General features: G+C 38.2%; 1 protein-coding gene across 1 annotated transcript in view; it reads right to left on the reverse strand.

Annotated features, from left to right (window-relative positions):
• LOC135225689 (uncharacterized) overlaps positions 1-16,285 on the reverse strand; it is a 106,394-nt gene that overhangs the window by 12,531 nt on the left and 77,578 nt on the right. Inside the window, exons 4-5 of the mRNA XM_064265038.1 lie at positions 3,506-5,182; positions 3,087-3,236 (exon numbers count right to left, since the gene is read on the reverse strand). Coding sequence (XP_064121108.1) covers positions 3,087-3,236; positions 3,506-5,182 — 1,827 coding nt within the window. The remainder of the gene's footprint in view (positions 1-3,086; positions 3,237-3,505; positions 5,183-16,285) is intronic.

Here is a 16,285-nt window from a genome sequence, read left to right on the forward strand (position 1 = left end):
GTGAAAAATCTAGCAAATACCTAAAGGGTCAAAACACTAGGGAACCCCTCGTACAGTGCTCTGAGTTACGTGCTGATGACCGAGTTCGAAAAGCAGCAACTAACAGGCAAGATCAGAGACTGCTTGCCATCACTAGTAGAGAACTTCTTGTTGCTGAGGGACACTACCACAGGTCCTGCTACAGTGCATATACACGTGGAGAGTCTGCTGACACATCTGATACAGTGGAACAAGACGATTCAGAGGCACAGTATGAGGCTGCAGAAATGCATGCCTATGAGGAACTGTTCTTGTATATAAGGAATGAGCTCTTCCCGATCCCACAAATACTAGCCAGGACAGACCTCACATCCAGGGTACTGTCAACAATGAGCTCTTTCGGTATCAGTCAGGTAAAAGATTCGACCAAGAAACATCTTCGAAGTTGGAGAATGAGTTTGCAGGGTCCATCCATATTATTTCTGATGACAAAGGAAAGCTCCTTTTATACCCAGACAGCCTGTCTATGAGTGAGCTTGCTAAACACACCTACGCCTTGAAAATGGAGCTAATACATGCTAAGAATGTCAACTCTGGAGATGTGGTGAAAAAGGCAGCTTTGCAGATGAGAAACAACATTAAAAGAGAAGACACCAGTCCAGTGTGGCCACCTAATGTACAGCGAGATGAGGACGTCATTCCTCAGGCAATCACTGAGTTCCTGCAAACACTGCTGACAGAAGAATGTGAGTGCAATAGTCCATCTGAAAGGGTCAAAAGACTTTTACATCTTTTGGTAGTGATTTAGTCTTTGCCGTTACCTATGGTAAGAAGAAACCACCGAAGCACCTACTACTACCATGACGTCTGAGTACTGGAGTGCCTACCTGCGGCAGCTGAGGCAAATGGTAGGTTGAAGCGAATCCCATGTCAATCACCCAGATCTACAGTTGCCCAGGAATTGAAGAGATGAGGCTGACGTTCAATCACTTGTTGAGCTCATGGAAACCTGCTGGTTGAACCCATTCAGTCCAGATCATGCAGTTTGTCAGCATGTCAACTGCCACTGTTGCTCTGCTAAAAAATCGTAGCTTAGGCACAGTGTGGCGTGCGCCAGGCAAGATGGGGGCGTTACTTACTACACAATCTTCCCTCTCTCTCTTCACTAACTACGCTAATATCACGTATATTATGATACTCTGTAATCACATTAGAGTGAATTTTCTTCGTCTGTATTTTGGCAAGATGTTTTGCTTGTCTTTTCCTCATTGGCATGATGAAATTTTTGTCGAAACAAAGATAAATATACGTTAAAGCAAGCGAATGTCAGAGGTGAAACTTGAAAGTGAAGACTACTTGGGGTTTGTGCTCGCACTGAATCGTGGTTGAACTTGGTAACTGACTGACTTAACCTTCTGCAACTCATGGAATCTCTACAGATGTCATTGCTCTCAATTTCTTTGACAATAATTATCAAAATTTACGATAACAGAAGAAATATTGCATTTTCTTGTACGGATCAATGTTTTTGGCTTATTGAGTTACGTTTACTAATTACCCTGTAACTACATTCATGACTGCATTTTTTGCCCTATAGCCCCCTTAACATGATATGTCTAGGTGGTTTAACAAGGGTACCATTATTTTCCTTAATTTTTCCCATATTTTTTATATAGGAGTATTATTAGAGATTTGATACATATTTCCTCCATAAAATTATTCTTCCCTGAATTACTTCTTTTTTAAATTTTGCAGATATTTTGTTGTACAGTGATTTAAATGTACAGGCAGACCCTGGTTATCAGTGGGGGTTCCATTCCGGCGGCTTGATGATAACTGAAAATAGCTTCAGCTACTTTCAGCACTTATTGGCATTGATAACTGGTTATCTGCTCCTCTAATAGGTATGTATCAGCGCCAAGAACTGGAAATCCATACAGTTCGGCTCCAAAAATGGCCATACAACCAGATTGCCGATAACAAAGACCATCGATAACTGGGGGACTGCCTATATCAATTTCTAATAATAACATACACATTTTTTGGTAAATTTTCTTCTAATATTGTAATTGTTTTATTCATTTCGTGATTTTTGTATTTAAATGATCTAGTCATCACCTTACTGAGTGTTTCATGTTTAAACGAGGTTGCACCTAGGAGCAAAGGGATGCTGCATAGACGCTTAAGCAAAGCTTCCGTCACTTTACGGTCACAACAATTACAACTCTATCACCTTGTTCATAACATCCTCAAGATAGAAACTGGCAAATGTCAAGTGACTTTCCATTACTAGCATTTAATATGGCTAGTCAAGTGACTTTCCATTAATAGCATTTAAAATGGCTATTATCTCAACATTCCTCTTAAAAGATAATGAAGCTGATGAGCCAGATCTCATGAACAGTCATTCTTACACAACTAGCATCGTCTCAGAAACTTTAACATAAGTCTGAGAGATGATTTAACCCACCGAGAAGAATATAGTATTCTTGGAGCTGTGGTTCCAATCATGATTTGAAAATAAGAATGAGCAAGGGGCTCTAGCCTTTTGGATGTCTAGTCCGCTTAAGTTAGCTTAAGTTAGAGACAAACAGCTCTTATTAGACAGGACAAACCCTCACTAAACAAATTTTTGTAATGAGTAACTGCCTGAACAGGCATGCAGCTAACTCAGAGGCCTCACAATGTGAGAGCAACATTTTCTGAGTATGTACTGCCCGAATGTTTCATTGCAGAATAAACAGCTTCTCCTAGAGATGGATGCAGGATGAAGTTTGAAATCATAAGAAAAGAAGCATTGACTCCTCCAGGATGGCAAGGCTCCTATGATAGTCCACCAATGACTGAAGATGATCCACAAACCAGTTATACTGATGTTATAGCAGTGATCAGCATCATTTTGTGGACATAGAAACCCTGACCATAACTAGCACTTGACTGGCTAGGTCAAATGGAATGAAACCTTAAAATATCTACTAGACTATCCCAGTTACTTAGCCTGCTGTTCACCCATTTCTTAAATGTTTTTGTAAGAGTTGGTGTTAGGTAATTGTTCATTTGTTTACACTATCTGACTTCTCTAATTAGTACAATCAAATGTTACTTACCTCTAAAATTGAACTCCTTTTTAATGTCTTCCATGCTGCCTTCATCATTTTCAAGCTTTGGTTCCATTAATGTGACTCCATTGGCCTCCAACACCCTATCTTCTGACATTTCTTGAGAATCATTTCCCGTCTGCTCATAATGACTATAACCTAAAATGGAAAGAGTCTTATTCTCTGATACTCTACAAGTGAAAAAGTCTCATTCTCTGAAACTCTACAAGCGACAAAGTTAAAACTACATCAACTTAGAAGATTCAGTGGTCTGCTTAAACTAACACCTTCACAGTCAATAATAGTCACAAACTGTATTATAAACCTTAAAAACAATTCTTAAGATTTAAAAGCTTTCTCCTCAAATACTAGTATGGTACAGAATAATAAAAATAAGAAAATCTGCTAAAATACGTGGACTAATTTACCTTCCGCATATTTGTTCCGATCAATACTATTTGCTGCTCTCCGTTTTACTTGTGCATTTTCACGCCGACGAGGAAAAGATGTAAGGTGATTAGTAACAATGACATGTTTCCTTAAATTTGAAGGTGTAATATTATTTGGCTGTTCTAAACCAGCCCGATGGGCAAATTCCCTTATCACATCACCCCTCAATGGAGTTTCACCCCCAGGACGGGCAAATATGAAAGGATTATCTACAACACCCACTGTGTCCCTCAGTTCATTCATTAGTTTGACAGCTTCAATATGCAATGGTTTTAATAAAATGGGAACCTTTTTACCAGGATTTTCATTAATGTATATTTTTGTCAGATTAGTTGCAGACTGTTTCTCTATATGTGAAAGTTTGTCCTCCAATTCTGGCAAAACTGTGTCTGAAGAACAACCATTCTCAAAGTCACTCATCGTCATACGATCAATTTTCCTGCTGCTTCCTCTGTTGAAAAGCACAATACTCCCAAGGGTCAATCTTGAGAGCCTCCTCCAATGACTTGCAGCTTTGCTTTCATACAATTTTTTCAGACCTATATTCATTTCCCTATCAAAGTAAAGCTGTAATGCTTTGATATCTTGGACAAGAGGTAACTTTTCACGTTTCCTGTTACGAGCCACATCAATACTCATACAATCTTTCCAGTCATTTATCATCAGATCTGTAAATTCATTGCACTGTTGGATTAATCCTTCATCCATAGTTTTAAGTGCTTCTTCTTTTAATAATTCTGTACATTTCCTTAAAGTATAACCAGTGTTCATGGGTGTAGATGTGTGCTCATAAGAACAAGTAACAGAATTAAAACCTGAATGCTCCTGTACACAACGTACTACAAGACCAAACGACGATGGCTTCAAAACATCAGCCATGTATTGTATGTTGTCATCCTTTTCTCTCAATGATAAGATCAGCTTCCCTAAATTGCGCAAATCTTGCTTAACTTTGTGCAAAAAACTAGGATTAACATTTCCTTGGGAATGAACTTCAGCATACTTCAATAACAGAGGATCATTCAGAATGTGCGAGGTGATTTTATCTTGTCTCATGCGAGCCAGAATCTCACTTGCTACCTTTTCATTCACAAAAGGAAAGGCTTGCATTATGTTCATGCACTTCTTATAGTGATCTTGCTTTCTCATTTCTCTTCTGAAAGTAAAAGTGTTGTGGTTAGTTGACTCCTTATATGCTGAACATTTCATGTAATGATAGCGAATCTTATGAGCTTTGTAATTTCTGGAGCAATATTTACATGTTACTTTCTGGGTTGGGTTATTTGGGGTTTTCCCCAGATCTGGAACTTCAATTTCTTTACAATCTTTCTGGGAAAACTTATTATAGAGAGCATGTCCTTTATTCTTAAGGGCAATAAAAAGGGCTCTTCTCTGGGGACTTCCTTTCTCGTGTGACATGGCCTCGGCCACCATTGGGGCATCAGAATGAGCTGTCATCATGTGTGCAATAACGTGGGTAAACATATCTCCACAGAAAGGGCAGGGACTTCTGTAACGGTCATCAAAACCATTATTTGCCTGATCACTTTCTGACATGTTGCCTACTGTACCTTCATTTCCAGCATACGGTTTCAGCATACATGCTTGTGAAACATCTGATATGGACATGAGACCCTGCTGTGGATCTGATGTTTCTGTAAAGAAAATGGATGGAAAAAGTCACTGAAATGATAAGAAATTGAGATACATAATGCAAAATTAAAACTGGTCCCCCTAGTATGTTTTTGCAAAGAACCTCAATACAGTGGTACCTTGACCTACGAGTTTAATTCATTATGTGGCCAAGCTTGTAGCTCAATTTGCTCGCAAATCAAATCAATTTTCCCCATCGAAAATACTTAAAAATGTCCTTAATCCATTGCAACCCTCAAAATGCCACCCCATATTTTGATGTTTCATGTTATTAAATAAGGAAAATACATTTCTAAATAGCAAATATTTTATACAAATATAATAGAAAGAGTATGTAAAGATATAATAAGGTTTAAAGTGTAAAAGTAGTGTTCAAGTTACGATAATTCATCTTATGATAATCCGATTTTACGATAACTTATAGGAGCAAAAGACCAAATTACAATAGCCTAACTTTATCCCATCTTCTAGTTAAATAAATTCAAATACAGCAAAAGAGAATGATGGAAGTACAGTAGTACCTCGAGATACGAAATTAATCCATTCCGAGGCGCCCTTCGTATCATGAGGTTTTCGTATCTTGGACCACATTTTACATGTAAAATGGCTAATCTGTTCCAAGCCCTCCAAAAACACCCCAGTAAATTATATTTCCAGGCCTACAACACGTTCTACGATGCCGAACCGACAGAAGAAATATGACTCCAAAAAGGCAAAATACTGTACATACTTGAGTAATATTCAACTGCATGTAATGTTCAACCCCATTTTTACTGCATATATTAGGACTTTAGCATATGTCCCTTAGCAATAAGCCTAGCCTATGTTAGCGGTTGCTACTGTAGCCTAGTCTATGATTCTGACATCTAAACCTAAGAAGCTAAAAGCTTAGAATATGCCAATAAAATGTATAAATAATCAGTATGTACTAATTTCAAATAATTATTAATTAATCATTAACTATAATACACAAAACAAACAAAAAAAAAACCTTCCAATCGATTGTTTACATTCAGCTCTTACGAGTACCGAACGAACGCCAAGCAATCACTTTTCCTAGGGCACAGTAAGCCATAAATTTTCATTAGTATCTCTCTTCAACTAATGAAACAGTATAATAACCATTCATTTCTATCTTTATTCTATCTTTACCTAATGGAGATACCGAGTTACTGACAGCTATAATGAAACATATACGGAACGTAATATCAAAACAGAAGAATTCTAAAAAATACTTATTTGTTGGCTTCGATGATAGCAGTCTGATTTATTTTATATTTCATGATATCTAATTCATAATTTTTCTTATTAAATGTATTGCATGTACTCATTTCAAATAATTATTAAGTAACCATTAACCCTCTTACGCCAACTGGACATATTTTACGTTGACATTTTTTGTCTCCCATGTGCCGACTGGACGTATTTTACGTCGACTTACTAAAGTTTTTTTTTAAATTCGCGGAAAAATACTTATAAGCCTACCAGCCTAAAACTTTTGAATCACGCGCCTTGGGGGATGCTGAGAGTTCACGGATCAAGGTGTTGTTTTGTTTACAAGCGTTACGCAGGCGCGCAAGCGCGAATTTCTTTCTTGCCGCACTAAAAAGTATCTGTGACACATCTCAAAAATTAATTCGTCACTTTGACATAATTTTTGTACCATTGTATATTAGCCGTTACATGAAGTATTATATATGAAAATTTGTGCATTTTTATGTAGAATACATCAATAAAATACTCATGATTGTAGCTTTTATCAATTTTGAGATATTTTCATATAAATAACGATAAGTGCCAAAATTTCAACCTTCGGTCAACTTTGACTCTACCGAAATGGTCGAAAAACGCAATTGTAAGCTAAAACGCTTATATTCTAGTAATATTCAATCATTTACCTTAATTTTGCAACTAATTGAAAGTCGCTAGCACAATATTTCAATTTATGGTGAATTTATGAAAAAACTTCTTCCTTACATCCGCGCGGTAACTCTTCCGAAAAAAATCATACATGCGATTGTGGTAATGTTTGCACCATTTTAAAATTAGCCGTTATATAAAGTTTTATATATGGAAATGTGTGCAATTTCATGCACAATACGAACTAAAAACAAACCCATGGTTGTAGATTTTATCAGTTTTGAGATATTTTCATATAAATAACGATAATTCCCAAAATTTCAACCTTCGGTCAACTTTGACTCTACCGAAATGGTCGAAAAACGCAATTGTAAGCTAAAACGCTTATATTCTAGTAATATTCAATCATTTACCTTAATTTTGCAACTAATTGAAAGTCGCTAGCACAATATTTCAATTTATGGTGAATTTATGAAAAAACTTCTTCCTTACATCCGCGCGGTAACTCTTCCGAAAAAAATCATACATGCGATTGTGGTAATGTTTGCACCATTTTAAAATTAGCCGTTATATAAAGTTTTATATATGGAAATGTGCACAATTTCAAGCACAATACAACTAAAAACAACCCATGGTTGTAGATTTATCAGTTTTGAGATATTTTCATATAAATAACGATAATTCCCAAAATTTCAACCTTCGGTCAACTTTGACTCTACCGAAATGGTCGAAAAACGCAATTGTAAGCTAAAACGCTTATATTCTAGTAATATTCAAGCATTTACCTTCATTTTGCAACAAATTGGAAGTCTCTAGCACAATATTTCGATTTATGGTGAATTTATGAGAAAAATAACATTTTCTTTACGTCCTCGCGGTAACTCTTCCGAAAAATTCATACGTGCGATTGTGGTAATGTTTGCACCATTTTAAATTAGCCGTTACATTAAGTTTTATATATGAAAATTTGCGCAATTTCATGTAGAATACAAAAAAAATAATTGAAGGTTGTAGCTTTTCTCATTTTTGAAATATTTGCATATAAATCACATTAAATAGAAAAAAAACCGTTTGGTCAAATTTGACTCTACTGAAATGGTCGAAAAACGCAATTGTAAGCTAAAACTCTTTCAGTCTAGTAATATTCAGTCATTTATCTTCATCTTGAAACAAATTCGAAGTCTCTAGCAAAATATTTAGATTTATGGTGAATTTTAAAAAAAATCTTTCCTTCCCTCCGCGCACGGATTCTCCGCCACAAATCTCCGAAATACGTACGTCCAATTCTCAGAATATTTGCCCCGTTTCATATTAGGCATTTCGTAGAGTTTTATATATTAAAATGTGTGCAATTTCATGTAGAATAAAACGAAAAATATTTGAAGGTTGCAACTTTTCTTATTTCCGAAATAATTGCATATAAAAAATATATATATAAAAAATTCGACATTCGGTCAACTTTAACTCGTCAGATATGGTCGAAAACTGCAATTGTAGCTAATACTCTTACAGTATTGTAAGCTAATACTCTTACAGTATAGTAATATTCAATCATTTGTCTTCCTTTTGAAAGAAATTGGAAGTCTCTAGGACAATACTTAGATTTTTGGTGAATTTTTGAAAAAAATATTTGTTTACGTCCGCGCGTTACGAATTCATGCATTATTTTGTGATAATATTTTCTCTGTGTTGCTTTTATCGTTTTACAATGTGTTATATACCAAAATGATCGCAATTTAGTGTACATTACAACGAAAAAAACGTAACTTGTTACCTTTAACCAGTTTGTGCACAGCGCGATTTGAACACAATTATATATGAAATTTTGTTTTTGCGCTATCATATATCGCATTATTTATATATGATAATGATAATTCTTTTCATTTCTGATGGTTGCATACTAAACTTCAGGCAATGACAAAAAAAGGAGCCAAAAATGAACTCTTAATCTTGAAAACTAAGCGCGCTGTGATTTTTTGAAAAAAATATTTTTTCAGCTTCCGCGCTCACTCCGAAACCCCTCCGGCACACGGGAGACAATTTTTTATTTACCGCTCCGGCGTAAAAGGGTTAACTATAATAAACCAACAAAAAAAAAAAAAAAGCTTCCAAACTTCTGTTTACATCCAGCACTTACGAGTATCGAACGATCGCCAAGCAATCACTTTTCCTAGTACACAGTAAGCCATAAATTTTCATTATCTCTCTTCAACTACTGAAACTACCAAACAGTATAATAACCATTAATTTCTATTCTTTATTCTATCATTACCTAATGTTTTTTTTTTTATTAAATGTATTGCATAAATAAGTTTTTCAATTTACAGCATCCTTTTACCAATAGAATACTTAAAGCACAAGGGGTAGATGCTGACCAGTAGGAGAGCAGGATCTTATGGGGTGACTAGCATCAGGAACCAATGGGAGAGCGGGAGGATGGTGGCGAGTTTACTCAGTTGGCGGCGCGGGAGTTTTAAAATTGTTCTCGGTGGTCCGGGCGAATCTCGGGACTTTATAGCAACAACCTTTCGTAACTTAAGCAATTTTCGTATGTAGAGCTGTAAAGTTTTTCGTATTTGCTTTCGTATCTCGAGTTTTTCGTAAGTTGATCCTTTCGTATGTCGAGGTACCACTGTATTTTTTCAACATTATACTCCTTGCATAAATGTGTACAGCCATGAACAACTGAACAAAAAACAACTTTTTTGCTATGTAAAACCGAATTGGATAACAACAAAATTCATTTGCCTTGTATTTTAACCATTGTATGATAGTAAACAATTACCGTAATTACGTTATAAATGATGTTATGTAAAATAGGATTGAGATATTTTTATGTAATAACTTTATCTACTATGGATCAAAGATCAACGAGGAAATATACTGTTAAATTTTAACCAAGTTGTAGCTGAAGCTGAGAAAACTGTTCAGGCTGTTAATGACTATTATCGTGCATCAGCAACAAGGATAAAACTCCCCTAAACTTATGCCATCAAACATAACAGTCGATAAAATTGAGAGAAAATAATTTTATAATCAAAACTACTAGGCTTGAAAGAACACAGTTTACTGTTGTTTTCACAATCACAACGAGATGTATTCAAGTCATATTTTGACTTAAAAACATGTCATACAACAAAAAACGACCTTGTCTCACATAAGTATCTAGATATTCATTTAGGCTAATTAGATGCAAGAAAATTCACTCAGAATTCATTTAAATATAGCGAAATAAACTCGTATTCCCCATCAGCTGATTTCCAAACCAAAATATTTACAGCTATGTTAGTTAATTAATAATATGAGAATACATACTATTTTATTGGATACAGTGAAGTAATGTATAACTTTTTGAAAGACTCATGGAAAAGATGCATATTTACTTTTTCTTCTTTGCTTAGCTTGATTTTCGTCACTACGCCATCTACGTGGGAGGCGCATCTCAAGCTCGTATCTCAATTTTCTGCTCACGTAACAAAGCAAAAAATCGACCGAGTGACAACTTGTACCTCGGAAAACTCGTATATATTCACTTGTAGATCAAGGTAACACTGTAATACTACAGTGAACACCCCCCCTGTATTCACAGATTTCTCTCAGGAACATGTAGCCCCCATAATTTGCCTACTCACAGTATTTTGCTATGAGAATTATCAACAATTTTTTTTTTCATTTTATCATAAAATGCACTTTTTGTGATAAAACTAATAAAAAACCTGGTACTATAAACATTTTGTGAGTTTTTCTTGGGTTTTAACTAACAAAATCTCAGTTTGTTCATATATGAAACAAACCTTCGGTCCTAACATTAGGATAAATACTCAGCGCCAGCTGGAAACTGGTAAAGTTTAAAATAATTGTGTACGCAAGGGACTATTGGCATCTGTGCTTGGTCACAAGACATGTGGAGCCACCCACATACCCCTCTTCAACTTGTGATCCCGTTAGTTATTTTCTTACCGCCTTTAAGAGAGGATGTGCTTTGCCTCCGTCCTTTTATTGCCGATTTAGTTTGTCCCCCTATTGTTTTGAACATGTGGTTTGGAATTCCCGGGCATGTGAACATGAAGCCTTCTCATGCTTCCAGACTTCCTGGATATCACAAGAAGCAGATAAACGCCCAAATATTTTCTTTGACGATTTCGCGTCGAGGTACTCATCGTGTAGTAAGTCGTAGGTGCAGAAACGCTTAAGGTACAGTTAATTCGTTGCCTGTGCTTTGGAATATCACATATTCATATGTATTGCCTGTAAATCCAATGATTGGGTGTATCAGGATGTGCCTTGGGAAGTAATTATGACTAATTGTGCTCCTTTCTCTTCGGGGAGAGGTGTGCATTGCCATCTTGTTTTCATTCCAGATACGTGGGCAGAATTGATGCAGGTGGGCGGTCGGCGTTAGGGTTATCAGTATCAACCCAAGAAGGACTGTTGGTTTGCTATATAACATCGAGCTGGCATCCAAGGTCCCTTTTATCCTGATATGCACTGAATGGCGGTCGGATGCGTCACCATCTGTAAAGAAGATAGTGCAACACGACAGCCTTTAATGTCGGGTTGCAATGCCTATGAGAATAACAACAGCAGCCTTGTACTTCTGATAGGGTGCTGGCTTCGCATTTGAGATGCTCAGTGACGTCATAAACATGGCGACCGCCATGACGTCACTTCACAGCTGCGGCCAACACGGAGACATACTTCCATTTTCACTTCGAGGTACAAGAGTACTTTACATGGGAGAAATTACAAGCGTTAGGAGATATAACAGTCACATAATGGAAAATATGAAAGTCTTTCCTCTGTATCCTTCCGCTTAGGCGTCAACAAGCTTATGTGACTGGCTTTGACGCCAGTGCGTTCTCCTGCCAATCCTGGAAGTTGCGTTCTCCTGCCAATCCTTGAAGTATAGGGACTTCGTAGATGATCCTCGAGCCAAGAGGAGAAGTTTCTTCTCCATCTTCGAGCCAGGACTGTTACATCCCTATTATATGAAAGCACAAGAAGTAGTTGTAATTGTCGAACAAGTGAATGATGGAAGTTTAGTCTAGTGTGGCTGTGAAGAGTTGGAGAAGGCTAGAATCAGGGACTTCGTGACTGATCCTCGTGCCAAGAGGAGAAGAATAATTTCTTCTTCATCTTCAAGCCAGGACTGTCACATCCTTGTAAAGTAAAAGTGCCACAGCAGGTTGGGTCTCTTGATCTTGGCTGCAAGAATAACTTCAACAGCCTCACGCTTTCATCAAGCGTGATGACGTCATAGCCAAAACCGCTTTCAAAATGGCAGTAGTCATGATGTCACAGCCTTCTGCTGCAACCTCTTGTCGTCTTCGGTGGCATCATTATGTTACGCTTTCATTTCGGGAGCACACACTTGTGGGGGAGCACACACTTGTGGGGAAATATGAATTTTCTCGTAGGATAAGCGGCTGTGCCGTTGTGTGCTCCAGTTATGTTTAGAATAAGAAAGCTTAAGCTGAAATGGCCGTGGATTCATGATGCCACAATGACGTCACAGTCTACTGCTCTCGATCTACTTTGCTGCCTCCGGAACCAAATACACTTTCTGACTCATTGGTACACACACTAATGAAGAAATTACAAGATCTAGAGGAGAAAATTGCTAAGAAAGACAAAAAAGAAAAGGCATGATTTGTCTTCTTCTCTTCTTCCTCTAGCTGGTGTCATCACTAAGTTCGATGACGTTACTGCATGTACCAGTCAAGCGTTGGAGGATACGGGATTTCGTGACTGATCCTTGGACCAAGAGGAGAAGAGTAAATTCTTTTTCACCTTCGGGCCAGGACTGTCACATCCCAAGAAGTCAGTGGTTGGTAAGCTCAAAGCACGAGGACGAGGTCGTTTACAAGAGTCCGAACGAGCGAAAGCGTCAACGGTGCTGGGCTAGCGGCCGACGAGGAGTTGCCAGCGGCCACTACAAAGAGACTAAGAGAGACTACAATGCCGTTGGTGAACTTAATATATACGCAGATGCTTTTACAAACTTTTTCCATGGACTCTAGATGTCAGAGTAATGAAATATGATAAAATTGCTCTCATATTTGCATATTGGATTGCAAATAGATACGTTCTCAAATCCTACTGACTATTCGAGATCGAGCCACCAGTGGCCATTAGAGATCAAAGGGTCGGACAGCCATGACGCACCCGGACGTTTGTCAGAGGATAGGAGTGAGTTAACGTCTCCTGTGGCTGAACAAAGTACGTTAGAACCGGAGGAAGGAGAAAAAACAAGAGTTTCTGGCTTCGTATGCAGAGGTGATTGATTTGATTCGTCAATTCAATAACCTTTCAGGGAGCACGGAGACACCTGCCAGTATGCTTCCCCTGGGGATTGACATGGTATTTGGATTGAAAAAGGATACGAAGGTGTATGAATTACATACCTTGTTCAAGTCATGTAGAGTCAGTTTTACAACACGTAAATGCACAGACTGCTGGAAGGCTATGGATTCCTCTTTGTAATCGTATACAGCCTGAATGGTGGGAGTTAACAGACTTTGGGTTGACCCCAGAAAACTTCAAACCTTTACAGGTAAGAAGAATTCCCATGTTTTATAAACTTGTTGGTATAATCTGGTTTGTTCCTATAAGAATACTGACCAAACGCTTTGACTCTTACAGAAGTAGTTAAAGTTAATCGGAAGCTTGGTTCCTTAGAAGTAAAGTACTGTAGAACCATTCTTCTTAATGAAACCACATGGAAACTTAACTCAAAAGGAGGAGGTAGCCAACCCTAAGTAGGGCACTTGTAACCAAGGTGCTAATTGAGTCATACCTTTTAGCCTAACAAGTGCTTTTAAATTCGTAGCCTATTCCAGCCAGTCCGAGTCTACTGCTACTATCTTAGTTACTCTGAGTAGTAGTTCTTAGCTTAGGCTGTCCGAACTAACTGGTTTGGGTATGCAGGTGTTGGCTTGGACTAGCTAATGGTTGCAGTTTAGTTTTTGAACCTGCATTTACTATCTTAGATTAGTCTGAGTGGTACAATTCTTAGTTAGCTTAGCCTAACTCATAGGTTAGATGGTTCCGATGTACATGTCAACTTAACCTAACAGTGGGTTGATGACTTAGCATGGTCTGGCTACTTGAACATGCCTTTACTATCCTAGTTTGGGCGAATTAGTAAGGTTACAAGTATAGCTGAGCATAGACTAGTGCCTAGGCTATCCATTCAAAACACTTTTACCACCTCAGCCTAGAAGGTTGTGGTTGGAGCCTAGCATGTATAGCCCAAACTTTCTTGAACAACTTTACCCTAACCTGAGTCATTTAGTTTCTAGATTAAGCTAGTCTATACTAGCCTAGCCTAGTTAAGAGTACATCTCTGATGGACTTAACCTACCCTAAGTGATGGAGGAGTTAGCCTAGCCTAATTGGTGGAAGAGTTAACCTAGCCTAATTGGTGGAAGAGTTAACCTAGCCTAACCTTACCTGGTCTTGCCAACTTAAAATAAGTTAGTCAATTCTTAATTGACTATACCTACTTAGACTAGTCTAAGTGGTTGTTGGCTAGGTTAACCTAGAATCTACAAATGGGTCTCTTCCATCCTGGTCTAGTTTCTATATTGAAGTCATGAATCTAACATAGAGGGTTTGAGCTTCAGTTGGCTGAAGCAAGGCATTATAACTTCATCATATCTGGAAGGGGAAGGTGGGGAGTTTCCCATTCTTCAAGAGTGAGGTGGGGTGAATTCTGGGCTAGGTTACTCGAGAATAGCACCATGGTGGTTTCTGGCAATACAGGATTTCCCTTTGGAAGGTAGCATATCGAACATATGCCCGTATATTGTAACAGATCACCGCATACGGTATTTCGTGGTTGGAAAGTTGGACCTTGGACCACCAGTTTGGCAGATGAGTGCACAAACCACTCGTCCAGAGAGGAACTCGTATAATGGAAAAACCATGTAAGAGCTGTCTCAGGGGTTTCACCCTTTGAGGAGCCTGAGGATTCCATTGGGGTTACTGGGAACAATCTGGAGCTTACACAAACTCTAGGTTCTACCTGTTCCTCCATGTTCCAAATGGAAGAATGGGTTCCAGTAATTAAGGAGGACCCAAGATGAGTGACTGATAAAAGTTTACCGTAACACAATCATCGCTACCAGGTTCGTGTGGGGAAGAGGCACCACCAATAGGTAGAATTTGTATCAAGGTCTCGAGGTTGCCCAGTATCCCTTTTCGAACTAATAGTTTTAAGATTTTGGGTGTAGAGTGTCACCTCGGATGTAACACAACTCCAAAGGTCTTTAGCTCACATATACAGAATGACTCTTTGGCCGTGACTGCCTGTATAGAGGAGGTTTCTGTTCATTAAAGGCATTCTGTCAGTAGACAATGATCAGGTGGAGAGGTTGTCAGAACAGAGGGAAGTCTCTCTGTAATTACATGTATGGTGATATACATTGGACTGGTGATTGGGCATGTGAATATCACTTCACAATGAGTAATCTTCAGATGAATCAGAAGCAGTGAACTGGCTGGGGCACATTTGAACTCCGATCTGATAAGTGAAAACATACTCTGTTTAAGAGTAGAATTGATGGATTACCACCAGGCACATACATCAGTCACGTTACAGGAAACTGATTGTGGATGGTGGTCTTCCTCTGACCTTGGTAGAGTGGGAGTACTCAATAACCAGGTTTTTGATGTAGACTCAAAAGTAGTTAGGAACAACAGTTCCAATTTGCCCCAGAATCCGGGATAATGAGTCAATGCAGCAAAGGTCATGATGACAGATACATTTCTTAGTCATGCTCAGGACGGTGTGAGTATGCGTAAGAGACCTCCAGGAGGGCCGGCTTTGACTTGTCAAAGTACTCTGTGGTTATAGAAAGAACTACGTCACCTAGAACAAAAAGGTGGTAGACATAAAGGAACAGGCCAAACAGAGGCGATCGGTCAAGCCTACTCCTTGTTGTCAAGTTGTACCAATGAGGTTATACAGAAGAGAAGGTCATCAGAGGAATATGTGCCTTCTGGCAATTAAGAACTTATCTGTTAAAATGATCATGACGGTTGGTCTGTGACTGTATCGAAACTCAAATTGAGCAATGTTAAGGTGTCTGTCTGTTCACTGAAATTTGAGAGTGGGTTCATTGTTATGACAAACCACTTTCAAAATCCTGTATATAAATAAGATTGCCCAGAGGTCCTTGGACGCAATTTCCTTGGGTCCTTTGGTGGCTGCTCAACAAATGGTGTAACTCATCCAGCACCCA

Source organism: Macrobrachium nipponense, chromosome 13 (assembly GCF_015104395.2).
Source record: "Macrobrachium nipponense isolate FS-2020 chromosome 13, ASM1510439v2, whole genome shotgun sequence".
Classification (NCBI taxonomy): Eukaryota; Metazoa; Arthropoda; class Malacostraca; order Decapoda; family Palaemonidae; genus Macrobrachium; species Macrobrachium nipponense.